The 16,726-nt window shown below is 35.9% G+C and overlaps 1 protein-coding gene across 2 annotated transcripts in view; it reads right to left on the reverse strand.

The window, feature by feature from the left end:
• LOC113228099 (transmembrane and coiled-coil domains protein 2) overlaps positions 1 to 16,726 on the reverse strand; it is a 69,919-nt gene that overhangs the window by 3,405 nt on the left and 49,788 nt on the right. For both annotated transcript variants that reach the window (XM_026461240.1, XM_026461238.1), the window contains 7 exons: positions 16,497 to 16,567; positions 15,248 to 15,381; positions 5,595 to 5,727; positions 3,199 to 3,325; positions 2,782 to 2,892; positions 1,135 to 1,242; positions 482 to 684 (listed from right to left, as the gene is read on the reverse strand). In XM_026461240.1, coding sequence (XP_026317025.1) covers positions 482 to 684; positions 1,135 to 1,242; positions 2,782 to 2,892; positions 3,199 to 3,325; positions 5,595 to 5,727; positions 15,248 to 15,381; positions 16,497 to 16,567 — 887 coding nt within the window. The remainder of the gene's footprint in view (positions 1 to 481; positions 685 to 1,134; positions 1,243 to 2,781; positions 2,893 to 3,198; positions 3,326 to 5,594; positions 5,728 to 15,247; positions 15,382 to 16,496; positions 16,568 to 16,726) is intronic.

Consider the following 16,726-nt stretch of genomic DNA (forward strand, 5'->3'; position numbering starts at 1 on the left):
TCCTGCAATATGATCGCTTCTTTTTTGGAGAACTGAATCAATAACTCCAATTCGTCGTCTTTCAGCAATTAACCGCTAGATGGCAGCACATTGATTGAAATTTCAACGATATGCCAGCAGGGTAAAGATTAAATTATATTAACAATCCAGAATTTGTTATTCTTTTTAAATTTGAATCGACGACCAATCAATATCAAGATTTTGTAGTGTTTCAAATTAAGGATGTGTGAGTTTTGGCGACAACGGTTCTAGTAGTAATCGAGGCTTAAGGTACTTCCATTGATTTTTTTCTTCCGTGTTTGCAATAATGAAACTTTTCAACAGAAATGTGCTAATTATTACAATAAAAATGCCGCAAGTTTGTGTAGTGCCTTCCCGTTTGTTGAGAGCGGCATAAACGTTTTACAAATAAATGTAAAGGATGTTAAATAAATTTTTAACAATTGGCATCACAAAATTAAGAAACGCTATTCACATTCACCTGGTACGCAAGAAGGGCATAGCGATCCCGGCGACAGTGGCGACCAACAATAAGATAAGTTGTAGCAGCGTGAGCGCCACATTAAGCAGCTTCACCAGCAGCAACCGCGGCGGCAGGGCAGCGGCGCCGCCAGACTCACCGGCCGCGCCACCCGCCCCGCCGCCGCCGCCGCCGCCCGCCAACCATTGTTCTAATTTTATAATCTGCACACGACAAACGGTAATCATTTTCAGCAGTTTTCAAATAAGCGCCATCTACTAAGCATGGCAAGAACAATAGCAACCGCGTAGAAAGATTATTTACTCGCTGCAGACAGACTGCCATAAATTATAGGAACGGGACAGCCATATTGCGTTCTCTCTCTCCCACTGACCAGTAGCGTACGGGGCAGGCAGATGACAAATACTATACCAATATCGCATTCTCTCTCCAATGATTTATGGCCGAGTCTGCAGCGAGTAAATAAAGGCAATCGTGCTCTAACTGTTCTTTTTCCATAATTTGATTAATCAGTGCAAGCGATACTGTGTGCATTTCTCAGTCACATTACGCAAGACGTCAGCTTTGAATCTGTACAGTCACCAGCACATGCACTGTTATACAAGTGTTGTTCATAGCGATGTCATAAATTGATCTATGCAAATAAAACTTACTTTGGTTTGACATAGATCTAGAGCTTCGTGTATATCTCGTATACGCTCTTCGCTCTGGTATTGAACTTTTTCTTCCACGTCCGTAAGTGCTTGTTTTAAATTTTCTACCTGCAATTCGAATAGAAAGAACAATTAATAATAACAAATAATAGAAAAAAATAAAAGCGGATCTTGCGGCGGATCTTTCATCATTCAGCCATACGACGCCCACTGCTGGGCATAGGCCTCCCCAAACGATCTCCACGACGATCGGTCCTGCGCGGCGGATCTTTAATGGGTGATTATTCTCGCTCTCAATTAATGTGTATGAAATGCTGTAGAGAGGCTAAGACGCTATACCATTTAATTGATTTATGCTATTTCCACTGTTAGGTCAACGTGATCTTTGGAACAAAATCCTCAAAATACAAAAACCCTGTTGAATAATCAGAGTGCTCTTGTCTTATCAAAATACTGCTCACTGAGCAACTGTCTCCGTCACGTTAAGAGGAAATGCATTTGACCCTCCTCTATTCAGTCAAATTTCTTTTTTTATCTCGCCAAGGTAACGTTACATCCTTCGTCAGTGTACATACTCTTTGTTAAATTTTTATTTAACCAGCACAATGACACTAAGACGGACACCATTCTTCGAAGCCTAATCCGTGATCAAATCCCTAAATAGGACAAAATGACATTGATGTGTTGAGTAAGACTGAATGAAAACTTCTAACATCCGCTGGTTACTACTTGGAGACAGTCACCGTCCAAAGAACTGTGGTCCGAATTCTGCAACTTACTTTTGACTGGTGATCGACTCAACCATGTTTACATGTTTACGTATAAGTACTGTAAGAGTAAGTTATGTAAAGTAATACTTGTGAAATAACCACAACGTTCCGTATCATTTCAATTGCGTGATTTACCTGGGTCAAATGGATTGAGATGGAATTTCGAGAAAGTAAGACTATAATTAGTAAAGCACAGATATAAGCGAGAAAGGTAGATTGTCTCGTCTCGGTAGTAAAGACTGTAAGTCATTGTTGCTTTAGGATGAAAAAAAAACTAATACAGCAAGTATCACCTATGATTAGTATTATTATTACGCTTTTAGTTTTTATTGAAATAACAATAGGGGATATTACAAAAATATGTAAATCACGTCTTAGCGTGCTATTCTGTTTGTTATAGGAAATAATTGTTTCAGTAACTGCAAGTGTAATTAGCTTACCTATGAAACCAAGAATTTGAGTTTTGCCTCGTTATTTTCCGTGTTTACTTTGGTTATTTTTAAAGTTAACCCATTATTGGGCGACTCAATACAAAATATTTTACAGAACATTAATTCATGTATAATAAATAGAAAGTTGTATAAACGACTTTTTGTTGAAATTTGTAGTCCAGGTTCGTGATAGTTTCACCTTCGAGAATATCAACTCTTTACCGGTGGCACATACAAACTATGTACATTCCACAGCTGGGCACGTGTTTCCACTGAGGAGACGGAATAGGCAATTTAAAGAATAATAAGAGAGGTATGCTCAGGTATTTTGCCCAACATAAAACCAAGTTGTTTTGGATTGAAAATGTACTGTCACTGTGTGTGTAAATGGTGTAAGTGCAAATTACAACAAAGAATGTTATCAGTTTATTTGTGGGCGACCGCACCTCGTTCTGATGCAACTCCGTTAAATCGTTGATTTGCTCCTCCAAACGCTCAGTCTTAAACCGCTCCTCCTGCAGCGCACCAGACAGGAACGACACCTCTTGCGACAGATTCTGAAACTTATTGTGGACGTATTTACATCGGCCGAGGGACACGTTCCAAAGCTTAACACGAACTCTATAGTAACGATAAAATTATAACATAAAATGTAAACCTATAAGTTCACCAAGGACCTGTCAAAAAATATCTGACACCGTTGGTATTGTCAGTAGAAAAATATGTGAGATTAATATTATAAAAGGAAAGAAACCGTTTTCGAGCATACAAAAGAGGCTTACTACTTAACAATCAAATACAAAAAGTATCATCGCAACACTGCAATTTATTTAAATTAAAATTAAATAGTGTTTGTTTCCTACCTTCAGCGCATCGATCTTTTCTGCCAGCCGTTCATAGTCCTCTCTCCTCTCGCGCAGTTCATTCAATATCGGCTTGATTGAGAACGCCGTCTCAGACATGTTATTCGATCCGGGTTGCGTAGGGTACCTAACAGTTTTAAATGATTATCATATCAGCCAAAAGACGTCCACTGCTGAACGTAGGGCTCCCCCAAAGAATGTCACAACGATCTATCGTGTCACGCAACAGTTTAAAATACCGAGTGAAAATTAAATGTAAATTATTATTTAGCAGTACCTCTACCACGAGTTTAAAGAGACCGTTGTGAAATAAAATATTTGTACACAAAATTGTCAAATATTTTCAACGGCCGCTAGCCATAACTGTAATTATAATAATCGTTTTTTTTTTATAATATCAAGTGACGGGACGAACAAGTCGTGCGCCTGGCGGTAAGCGATACGAGTATCCATAACAACTGCAGTGTCACTAAGAGCTTTTAATCGCAAACATCTTAGGGGCACTGTCACTGTGCCGGTCACCTTGAGACATAAGAAGTCCCATCCATGTGCTTGTAACTTCACCAGCACCCCTTTATAACCGCATCGCAGTAATGCTCACATTACTGCTTGGCGGCAGAAATAGGTAAGGTGACAGTACTTCCCTGGACGACCTCTTTCACAAACAGCTCTACTGCTACTAAATGATAATGTACCTGACAACCATACCAATTGCCTGGTCTCAAACTAGAGAATTCCCTTTAACTATGAGTACCAGAACAACGGAATTCACTCTGGGTCGCTTCCCGGAACACCCAAACCAGAACCAATTTCTTGTTGAAAAGAAAAAAAGTTAATTTCCCTATCGGGATTCGAACCTTGGGTCACCGAGGTTGATAACAACAACAACTGTAAACTCATTGTGAATTTACGAGGTTCTCATGGGAAAGATCATCATATTACGTGGAATAAACCCCTTTAGACGTAAAGCAACACAACAACAAACAATAACAACCTGTATAAAAAGGTCCACTAAGGATTATACAAAAAGCACACTTTGCTCACATTACTGAGTTCCTGATATGGACACTTCGCATTCTTCCAATTAAACCAATGCCTCAGATTTCTAAAATCAACAACACTCCTTAAATAGAACATATTCGTTTCTTTGGGTCACGGATCGTTGGTAAAAATTAGACAATCCAAGACAGTACTCAAACTGTCCGAGTTTAACATAAATTTACATAATTTACAATATAAATTTCCATAACTAAATGACCCTCAATAAACCGCGGCTATCGCAGAGCCGCAAGTCTTAATACATTGGTCTTAGTGAAGTTAATCGAGTAGTTACCGAAAGATTAGAGTTCTCGGTTTTCCTATATTTCCTATAGTTTGTCTATATTTCAGTGCAAACAAGAGTTGATATTTATAAGAGCTGTATCGCTAATGTGTTACCAGGAATATATGGCCCTTATTTCGTCTCTATTTCTGGTTATATACTCGATGGCTGAAATAGAACAGCGCCAACCACTGACCTGTGTGTACGTCACCGTATAGTCCAAAAATATTCTGCATTTATTGTAATAAAGATAATATCTCTAACTATGAGGGGCTGTTCCATTCGGTGGTTTGGGACAAACAGCAAAACATCTAATTTCAAAATAAATAGAATCACATTTCGTCGGTAACTAAGTATTAAATATGTAATTTTTCAATAATGTCCAGGGCTAGCTTTGCCTACGGCCTCCTCGAGTAATACTATTGAAGTATAGGTAATTGTTTAATTTAATTTATATAAATTAAAAATAAAATTTATACAAATTAAATTTTTCATATCTATTAATATTTTCTGCTAGATAGATAGGTAACAGTAGATGTAAAGTAATAAAATTGAAAGATTTTAATACTTAAGTTTTATTGAATGTCACGATGTCTGACCACCATTATATTCAATTATTTTTGTGAAATTACTCCACTAGTTCGTTAGTTAGATCGAAGATTAAGAAAAAAATTCCTTCGATCCGGCTGGATTCGAACCCAACGTCTTCCAACAAACGAAAACCGAAAAAAACAAAATGGACGAATTGAAAAATTACAATATTTAATTACCGATATAATGTGATTACTTTTAAATTAGATGTTTTGCTGTTCACCACATAATGGAACAGCCCCCCTATAGTTATTATCTTTATTACAATAAATACAGAATATTTTTGGAATATACAGGACGTACAGTTCAGTTATTTGATCAGTTGTTGGCGCTGTATTATTTCAGCTTTCTAATTTGTGATTTCAGTACAAACGGTATTAATATTTAAAAGCGATTTAAGGCCAATTTGCATCAGGCAATACTACAATACTACTTGGCTTAACGAAATCGTGTTCCGGGCGTTGAAAAGTACACATTTACTTACGGAGCGCCTTCACTGGTGATGGAAGAACTTGGCGACGCTTCGGGCGAGTATTTTGGCCCAGGCGAAGTTGCGGCGCGCGGCAGTGTGGATCCTCGGGGCGCGGCTGCTTCACCCGCTTCGGACGCCCGGCTCCCTTCAGATGACGCGTTCGCTGCGACGTTGTAGCAACACTCAATACACATAGTAATTTATTTCATAGACCCATCTTTTCACGGATGTGATGCCTATAATGTATGACATTTGAATTGCCAATGTTTCTAAATATATTTCATTTCGTCGCCTTACTTTCTCAAAAGCGTATCTTAAAGGACAAAGTTACTGCAACGCAAAAAATGGATTGTATATACAAATTTTGCAGGCTGATTTTGCATCACATTTCCCTCATATTTACACACTAGCTTTTAACTATTCTTAAAGTAATGCATCCAAATTAACAGCCTTGATAAGAAATTTAAAATAAATAGAAAGTTTTGCGTGTCCTGAATACTGTTTATAAAGATACTACGAGTTTGAGAAAGTAAGACATCGTTTTCGTCTTTGACTAAATATGTTATGCCCAATTCGAGATTTGCGATTGGTTTACAACACGGTATTACAAAGCGTAAGATTTAAACGTGTTGAATTACATGCAATTTGCCTTAGTATCACGCATTTAGACTTTATATGATGAGATATTACTAAATACCAACGATTAGAGATTAATTAGACTTAAAAAAAAAGGAAAAGCGCGCCATTATTGTAATTATTTTTGGTAATTGACAGTTGTATGAAAAAAAAACCATCTTTCAAAAACTTTAAGACAAAATAAAGTAAAAAAGTCATACTAAAAAATCGATGTTTAGCCAATTTTTAAATATGAAATTTGTATTTCGCACATAAATTGTTTTTATTGTTTTCTTAACTTCATTTATAGTAAAATAAATAGTATCATTCATACATACATTCACAACCTTGGATTTCCATTGACGTAAGCATAGATTTCTACTTTGTGCGATATTAACGAATCTCTCTTGCTTCACTTACATTCGCTCACTCACTCCTTTTCAAGAACATTCTCGATTTGATCTGAAAACGTTCTACGTGGATGTCCATTTCCATTATTGCCTTTCACGCTGGCTCTAGATATATATTTCTTTCGTCAATCCACTTTCCTTAATCCGCTCCATGTGCTCAAAACATTCAAACATTATATTAATTGCAGAATACGTAATGCATTGTTTGAATCCGTAAATAAATACATCACATTTATTTCGAGAACAACGCCTTTATTATAGCTCCGCTTCAAAACAAACAACTACAAAATAAAATAAACACAAATGGTATTACATATTTACACTTCCACTTTTAGAATGCGTTCTCGTGCTCCACAGTCAAAACATTACTTAGTGTAAACATTTGGCCAATTGAACATAAACTTTGCGATAAGCGCCACCAGCCCGGGTATGAATGTTTTTTTTAAAGATCAAAACACGACCACCATAATAATTTCATTAAAAAAAATTATAATAAAAACGTGAAGTTAGTTCCATAAATATTATAGTGCAACAAAAGCGAAACAATTGTACAATATAAGAGTACCTTCATGTCGCAAGATGTCCATGCTACTAAAACGGCGGACATTATCAATTTGCGCATACACAAGACAAAAGGTGTTTCTTTGTGGAACTAATTAGATGCATGTGTTAGTCTTGGAATTTTTTATTTTTCTTTCGACATAATATAATAATGAATATATTGGGATCAAGAAAAACAACTATAGTTTTATATATTTCATTTAAAGTTTGGGACAAATTTAGCTGAAAAATAAAATAAATAAGTCTTTATTTCGATATGAATACAGTGTGTGCGATCCTCATCCATATCTTCACTATTGTGGACAAATGAATAACTAGTTTACATTAAAAAACTGTCAAATTCAATTTAAGTAAAGAGACACTGTTAAACTAGGCAACATATTTTCGTTGACGTAATATTCTATGATTAATATTTTAATAGGCCTAATTCTATTTATACTAGACCTGTATCCAATCAATCGAACATGACCCATAATGTGATCGGGTCAAATAATTCGATCAATTGCTTGAAATTTTTTGGATCATGAATGCTCTATTCGACCCAATCAAACAGTGTAAAGAGAGAGATGGCGAAACCGGAGCGTGCGGACTTCACCTGAGAACGAACTAGCCAACAATAAATATTGAGTTTGATGTGAATTGATGAAAAATATCTGAACTTATAAACATAAAGTTCAATTTTACGGGCATGACCCGCGCTGAGTCGGACAAAAACGATCGAATCTATTAAAGGCCCGCGATTTGAGTCATCGTGCACAAGTGTTGACGAATCATTTTGATTCGATCGACCACGATCGACACAGCTCTAATTTATACAACTAATTAATCAAATCAATGGTATCTTGTAGTTACGATATAAAAACTTAATGTCTAAAATAATTATTTGTTAAAATCCCTGTAAATGGTGTAGTTTCAGAAGTACATAACTCAAGGTCTTTTAATTCTCGATCTAAATGAGTATGTTGATTTTTCTAGACAACAAAAACATTTTCCATCTATTTTCAAAAAAAGTATCACTATAAAAAACCTACAATAACCACATCCACCAAAACATAATAAGATCAAAAAACTTTGCACAAAAGAGAAAAAGGTTTATGAATTCCTAAAATGGGAATACCATATCATCTGAATGGACATGGACATCACTGTACGAAACTTAAAAACGATGTCCACGCAGCAGGGAAACATAGCAATATTCTCAAATATATAACGCGCCCATGACGCCTAGGACCATCCTTTTACGGTACCAATAAAAGTAGCAGTGGAAATATTTTGGCACCTACTCTTAAGGTGCCCATAAAATGAGTACTAATTAATGTTTTGGTACTTCATAATCTTCAAACTATCTACTTAAGAAAATATGATATAAATAGTGCATGCAATAAAAATATTAGAGTCGACAAGCATAGCGTTTATTTACCTCTCAGTTCCGCGTGTTGTGGGGCTAGCGTGCAAGAACGAGACGGCATATATAATAAGCAACATAATATTATTATGCAATATTATTGTGAGTAGAAATAATAATACTTATGCAATGTATTACAAAGACTAAAGGAGAAATTTTTATAATGCCTCTTACTAAAAAATAAATAAAATAATCATCAAACGTGACCTAAATGGCATTAAATAGGTAGACCTAGATGTACTTAGGGGCCTGTCCAGACCACAGATCACTGCGGCAAAATCTGTGGGTCGGCAATTCGACAAACTTTTTCGCATATATATTTTCGTATATTATCCGGCCCTGTAAAATGCCCTCTGGCATGTGACTTTTATATTCTTGGCACACAAAAATTTATTGAAACATCTCAAGCCACAATGAATAATCAGTTATTTTTGGAAATTAGTCAATCCTATTTCATAATGCTATATAGTGAAGTTGTTTTATGCAGGACAGAATAATACAATGATCAGTTCAGTTGACGTATTTATGAAATATAAAGATTGATTGATTGATGCATACATTCTTTTTACATTTATGACATCCGCAACTGTGACGGATCCTGTATTAATTAATTTAATTTGTATTGTTTATTTATTTTTACAATCAACATTTATAATGTATCATACTATATTAATTAATGCCCGCCTTCCAATGCAAAAGGGTAATGAGCGGGATATAGCTGAGCGAAACGGCGTAAAATAGTTTTGTTCTTCCACTAGGAAAGAGTTTCACTAAAAAGAGGTATTTGCCTTCCATTGCCAGCTGCCTAAGCGGAGTGACCTTACGGGGATTAATGCATTAAAGGAAAGTTCCAGTCTCAAAATATCACAAATTGCTTTCCTTCTGAGAACGTTCACTTTCAGACCAGACACAACAGACCCATCTTAACTCACCGAGTCCGCTTCGTTCTTTCGTTAGTGGTGAAAGCACTTAGGGCGCATTTATTCGCCACAAGTTTCATCGCGCTCACCCGAATATCAACGTGTGTGGTCGCAGAGCGGAGTCCGCGTTGCCGCCGCACAGCGACCGCGTGCGTCTGACTGTCATGGCAAAATACGCTCTATTTGTTTAGAAGTTACGTTTAAACTCGCCCGCGTGTCTGGCTTGAATCTACGCGGCGACCGCGCGGTTGTATTATTCAGAGGAATTTAAATGTTGTTGCCTACTAAATAGAATTCAGATTTGCCATTAATGTACACGAAGGCGTGGTAATTAGGCGGAAAAATAGAAAATAAAAATTTTCTCCTCGTGTAACTGGGCGCTTACTGTTATTAGTCAAACAGAGTCCGTTATGTCAGTCCGTTGTGGAAGGCGGGCATTGAAACGGAGAAATGAATATAATTTGATTTGATAATAAAACACTCACTTCCGAGAAGTATTTTATTTAAGTAATTTGTTGGATCAAATCTTACATGAAATCCATATTTTGAATCAGATAGAAGTATTACCAACTTTTCCTTTTAACTTACCATATATTCTAAAGAAGGTATCATTGCATCCAATACCGCCTACTGTGTCGGTATAAGCAGGCATTCGTAAATAAATAAAACACTTCTCGGAAGTGAGTAGTTATTAATGTATGTCCTTTTATATAATGAATTATAGATGAATATAATTTATTGATAAAGATTGACATGAGCTACAGATAAAGACGTGAAGTGTTAAAAGTAACTTGCCCTTAAAAATGTTCGTAATGCGTGTTACTACAGTTAGTTCAATTAGGGAATATATAAATTTAAGAAATATAAATCACAGTATTCTAATATAATAACTAAACAACTTAAGGGACAGCTTTAACAACCATACTATAGTAAAACATTATGAAAGAAACAAAAACCTTTACCTTTAAAAAAACAATTCCAATTCACAAAAATACACTAAATAAAATAAACAATATTATAATTACATTTTTTCCTACACCGTCTGCACTTATTGAAAAACATTTATTAAAAGATTGTACGAAGGCGAGCGTTTGTTCCATACACACGTTGCATGTCTGAAGTCTTTAAATTTGTTACTGTCATGTTAGATAACATGAAAAACTCAGTCTTGAGTCACGTAACGTTCTAATCTGTGTCACACATCTTTGCTAAGTTTCTGTCTTATATATTATGGATATTATTATATATTAGCGTCTAGTGTGCTTTTATATAAACTTAAATCCAGTTTAATTTGGGCCCAATCAGCCGCGATCGTGGGGCCTATGAACAGTCAGCAACATTGTTTTGTTTGAAAGAAACGAATACACGAGAATTTAGATCCGGACAAAATAGTTGCATTTCCAATTTATTATACAGTTATTTAATGATGTACAGGAAATAAGAAAATTACTTCAAGACGCAAGTTATTTTATAAATGTTTACTGTCATGCAAAAATTTACCTTAAAAAGGCATCACCAGTATTTCTTTTTAATTAATGAGCATGTCAGTTTTCTGTATTTTGCCGCAGCTAATGAGATCCTCCTTGACAGGAGGATTATGTTGTTTTTTTTTAATGGCTTAGTATAACTATTGGCAACTAGCAGGAATAGCGGGTCGATTAATTCAGGCTTTCGTCAGTCGTTAGGTATCGATTTAATAGCTTAAAATATTGTAATTTGTGAAAACAAATTAATAACGTCAACATTTTAAATTTACAAGACTTCAGAATTTTGTTGTAAAAACTTTATAATCTGAATCCTATGTTGAAAGGTTAATTTCAAAATGGCCATACCTTTCGAACGACAATTTCATACTATTTCCTTTTTACATCTCACCCTGTATGGTGATTAGATTACTCAACACGTGATATATATTAAGTTGATAAGATACGGATAACGTTATCAATTGTATTTAAGGTTAGCAAATATGCTTCTCGTATGTGCACTCAACCACAGATTAAGCAAAACCGTCACATTTTAAAATTGCAAATTTGAATGCTACGAAAATGACATAAAATAACACTGCGAAAAACAATTTCGACACATTGTATATCTTAAGAAATCGATATATCCTTTATTAATACGCGCCCTCAAAAAAGGAATTTTACCAAGCAGTTTATACTAGCCTAGATGGCGCCTATTGTTGTAAGAAAATATATGAATCGTTATTTTATTCTTAATTTTACATTACTTTTAATTATTAATAGAAAGATCGAACATTTAGAAAAAACTCCTTCGATCCAATGGCACGGTATGCTAGAAGACGTCGGTTCGAATCCGGCCGGATCTTTGTATTAATAATTATAACAAACTAGTGGAGTAATTTCACAAAAATAATTGAATATCAATTCAATAAAAATTTAAAATACAGTGAATAGCGACATCTCTCGCCAGGGCTGGTAGCTGCAAAGGTATCTAACTGGGTGATAAAGCTTTCATAGATTTCTCATAGATGGCGCTACGACTAAAAGTCGTTAAAAACCAAACACAAAGACTTGACAACAAGCACATACAAAAATTCGTGAGGTCCGCTGGTTCGTTCCGTTGCTTAGTTGGCGTCTGGCACGGCATGCTAGAAGACGTCGGTTCTAATCCGGCCGGATCGAAGGAATTTTTTCTGAGTGTTCGATTTTTGTGATAATAATTATAACATTCTAGTGGAGTAATTTCACAAAAATACACACAATTCACAACCCTTGAAAAACGTGTGAAGTCCACCATTGGACCAGTGTGGCGGACTATGACTTAAACCCCTTCTTTAGAGGAGACCCCTGCCCAGTGGTGGGACGTATGATGGATTGATAATGTTGTTGTCTTTCAATAATGTTTTGTTGTGTATGTGAGGTCGTACATCTGAGACTAAATTAGTGTAGTGATGTAACCCAATTTGTATGAAAGTTAGCGCACGTGGAAAATTGAACTCAGTAGAGTGAATGACAATAGTCAATCACGATAAAACGATTCTTAGTCCACTGTAAAACCAAGCGAAGTGTTAGCTGTATTGTACATGACAAATTTAAAGAGAACTTGCTGTTACTTTGTTTTGAATAAAATATTTTTTTTTTAATAATATCAAGTGACGGGACGAACAAGTTGTGCGCCTGATGGTAAGCTACACGCCTGTCCATAACAGTTGCAGTGCCACTCAGAGCTTTAAAGCACAAAGATCTGAGAAGCACTGCCACTGCACCCGTCACCCTGAGACATAAGTTGACAAGTCCCATGTGCCTGTAATTTCACCAGCACCCCTACCCTTCAAAACCGGAACACAGTAATGCTGATATTATTGCTTGGCGGCAGAAATAGGTAAGGTGGCAGTATTTCCCTGGACAAACTCTTTCACAAGGAGCTTTGCTGCTAGTAAAAGAGACAATATTTTTATAGGTTTGGCTATGTCATATCCTTAAAAAAGGAGTGGATTTTGGAATATATTCAATTATAGGACTCAAACTACAATGGTTTTAACTACAGAATCTATTTGTAAATTAGTTATTTCAGAAGTCGTAAATAGGACGTGTGGAGTAAAATTAAAAAGTGATCAGTCAATACAAAAAAATAAAATTATAGCGTGTATTATTGTTACTGGTTAAAGGGTGCTGCGTGTAATGATCTCGGTTATATAAGAGTTATACAGGGTGCTACATTACACGATACTTACAGGGACCCGTGTTTTCTGTGAGACAAAATAGATATTGCTGTTACATAGAGTACAGACACATACATATATAAAACAACATACTTAAACAATTTTAAGAAAATAAAATATATGTAATACACATAAACACATAGAATTAACATTGTTATCTTTATGTAGTTTTTCTTAGTAAGATGGACACATAAAGCATAGCGCAGAGCGATATAATATCAACTTTTTCGTCAAAATACTAGTCAATTTTGCATAAGCAAGGCATTAGGCTAATCACAACTGTAATTATCAAGTAGGTATTGACAGAGTGTAACAGAAAAGGAGCGTACAGCAACTCAATTTTAGCTGGTGTTCGCGCTTTTGCTAACAAAATACTTTAACCATAAGAAAATTAAAATTCAAAATAAAAATTGTGATAGCCTTGCAAATATCCAAACATGTTTTGTTTTTCTTTGGTTATCATTGATATAATCAATAAGTGAATATAGGTGACCTTTTTGTTACAACCTGTACATTAGTATCGAATTGTACAACCCAATGGAAATATCTATGGACCTCGACTCCCTTCTTATTCGTCCATCGTCAGCCCGCCCTTACCCGCTCGGTGCCGTTGCCACAGCCAACATACATTATATTAACAAAAGTATTAGAATTTTTCTGAAATATTCTGACCTATTTTAAATATTATATTTGGTTCACCAATCTCAACGCGATCAGTGTTGATTTTTGACAGGCCCACAGATATATCCATTGAGTTTTATCTTCCAATTATAAATCTAATTTGACAGACCTAAAAATTTTGTCATTCTTTTCGATCTGTACTACATTAAAAGGGACGAGAATATTGTTTATATCCATGAAATTATTTAAGATGCAAAATAGATAAAAGAGTAACAGAACTGATAATGTTGCTTATCCATTTGGATGACAACACTGCACTATGCTCTACATTAAAATTTTTTTAATTGTTATATACAGTAGATGGTAATATTGCATGCTACACCCTAGCAAATATCCTCATTTTTTGGGTAGGTTTCCGATAGTTTAAAAAGTTATAGCGGAAAACTTCAGTCTTACGTATTTCTTTTTTATTTCTGATGTCTCGAGTGTATGCCCCTAACAATGCTCTAAGAGCTTTCTAGAATAGCGACCTATCCCAAAGACCACATAAGGGCTAGCGTAAACCGGCAGAAGGGATGGTAGAGGACATTAAATTTATCATTGCTTATTTTATGCTATTTCAATTGAATTAAGGTATAAATTGCAATGCTCTTTAGATCGAACTTGCGAGGATCGCAGCGCATTTCTCTCTGCGTCTCAGAGCATTTAAATTTATACCTTACTTAATTTAAAACAGCATAAAATATACGAGTAGATTGATAAATTTAATGTCATCTACCTTGCCGTCCGCGGGTTTGTGCTAAGTCGTCAGAAAGATGTTTAAAAAATCTGAGGCGTTTCGTATACAGGCCCAATGATCTCTGGTGATTATTTTACATATGAGAAGCTCGGTGTCTAATTCAGAATAAAGTTTCTCTTTTTCTGAACAAAACTGTGTACGAATAAGAAAAAAAATATTTCGATTTGGACCATTATTCTTAACGAGCAGAGATATCGAATACTTTCTACAATTACTTCATAACAAGAACATATGCAACATGAAAACTAATAAATGTCAATATTAAATTATCAACGATGTGACATCTTCTTCAGTGTTGTAATGAGGTTTAGTAATAAGTGTTTTGTTAGTCGGTTAACGTGAGTTCTTATGTCAGGGACCCCAGAAACTCTTCAAAAGGTTAAGAGTCGTATTCCAGAATTCTACTCAATGCTCAAGTCAGGACTTGAGTATGATGTCAAGCACTGGAAATACGACCCTAATGGCAAGGACTTGAGTATAATTTCTAGTGCATGAAATCATTCTCAAGTCCTGACTTGAGCATTGAGCAGAGTTCTGGAATACGACCCTAAGTATCGTGTAGATTCGTTTTCGCTAGGTGTAGACATACAACGCATATTTGTAAGGGTCAATTTGGTAAAAGCTGTGGTAAAAGTAAGTGCATACAGACCGGCGAGCTGCGAGATGTTATCCGCCGAACCGAAGCGATTAGACCTCGTGAAGAGATGAGCAAACTCGCGTGGCGCCGCCATCACGCTTCCACCAAGTCCTGTGATGCCATCGCGGATGTTGCCGCCAACGTTCCTGAACACATAAATAAAATAAATAAACATTAAACAACATTAACGTCAAGTAAGTAACTAAAGCACATGTGTTATGCAAATCGGAAACACCCAGTGTTCGACGTTCCGTCCGAAACAATGACGGCGCGTGTACACGCTAAGAAATTTGTCGTGTCTGCAAAAGAAAAAACGAGAACGGCCTTGTACACGGCAAGAATTTTGTTGGAACTAGCCACTGCTACACAGTGTGTACACAGTTCGTGTGTAGGAAACGACACGATTTCTTGCATAGACCCGGCGACTTTTCTTAGCGTGTACACGCGCCGTTACTGTGAAATAAGTAACTAATACTCGATCATATCAACAGACTATGTCAAGTATGATGCTTCAATCGCATCACTTTTAATTTTATTTTTTATTATTGTATTAGGCACATCAACATTATATATATATAATGTTGATATATATATATTACAATTAACAAAAATGAGACTTAAAGCCAGGACTGATACATATAACAATTACAGACGTACAAAACATTCGCTATACACTGCACTATATATATTCAATTTCACGACAACAACGCTGACACACTTACACAATGCTTTAAAAAAAATTACTTTGGTAATTTATTTTTACATAAATTGAAAATTAACAACAAAAGCGAAAAATCAATAAATTAATACACACACACTACTACTGTTAATATTATTATTATTTAAAATGTAAAGTTAACATATGCCTAAATACAACAAAGTGTCAGCAAACATATCCGCATCATATATACTTCTCAAATCATTGTAGCTTCTACATTTTTTTATAACATCAAGTGACGGGACGAACAAGGCGTGCGCCTGGTGATAAGCTACACGCCTGTCCATAACAGTTACAGTGCCCCTCAGGGCATTAGATTGCAAAGATCTGAGGGGCACTACCACTGCGCCCGTCAAACTAAGACATAAGTTGACTAGACCCGTGTGCCTGTAATTTCACCTGCACCCTTTCTTATTCCAAATTGGAACGCATTAATGGTCACATTATTGCTTGGCGGCAGTACTTCCCTACACAAACCGTTTCACAAGGAGCTCTACTGCTACTAACAAAAAAAAGTGCAAAGAGTCATAGACGATAACTTACTTCAACCCCTGTCCCATATCCCGTAACACTTCCCTTGGTTGTCTATGCGACTGTCCACTTGTGCCATGTTGCTGTAAAAAAGCGTAAATTTAAAAAAAATATCGTTGCTTGTTTTGGCTGCTTCGAACCATTTATATGCAACTTTTTGCCCTGGCTATTCAAAGAACACTTATAGGCAAGAATAAATTTGGTGACGACAGATGATGTGTGTAATCCTTGACAGAACCTTG

This window comes from Hyposmocoma kahamanoa, unplaced genomic scaffold (assembly GCF_003589595.1).
Source record: "Hyposmocoma kahamanoa isolate Upper Pololo Valley unplaced genomic scaffold, ASM358959v1 224, whole genome shotgun sequence".
Lineage (NCBI taxonomy): Eukaryota > Metazoa > Arthropoda > Insecta > Lepidoptera > Cosmopterigidae > Hyposmocoma > Hyposmocoma kahamanoa.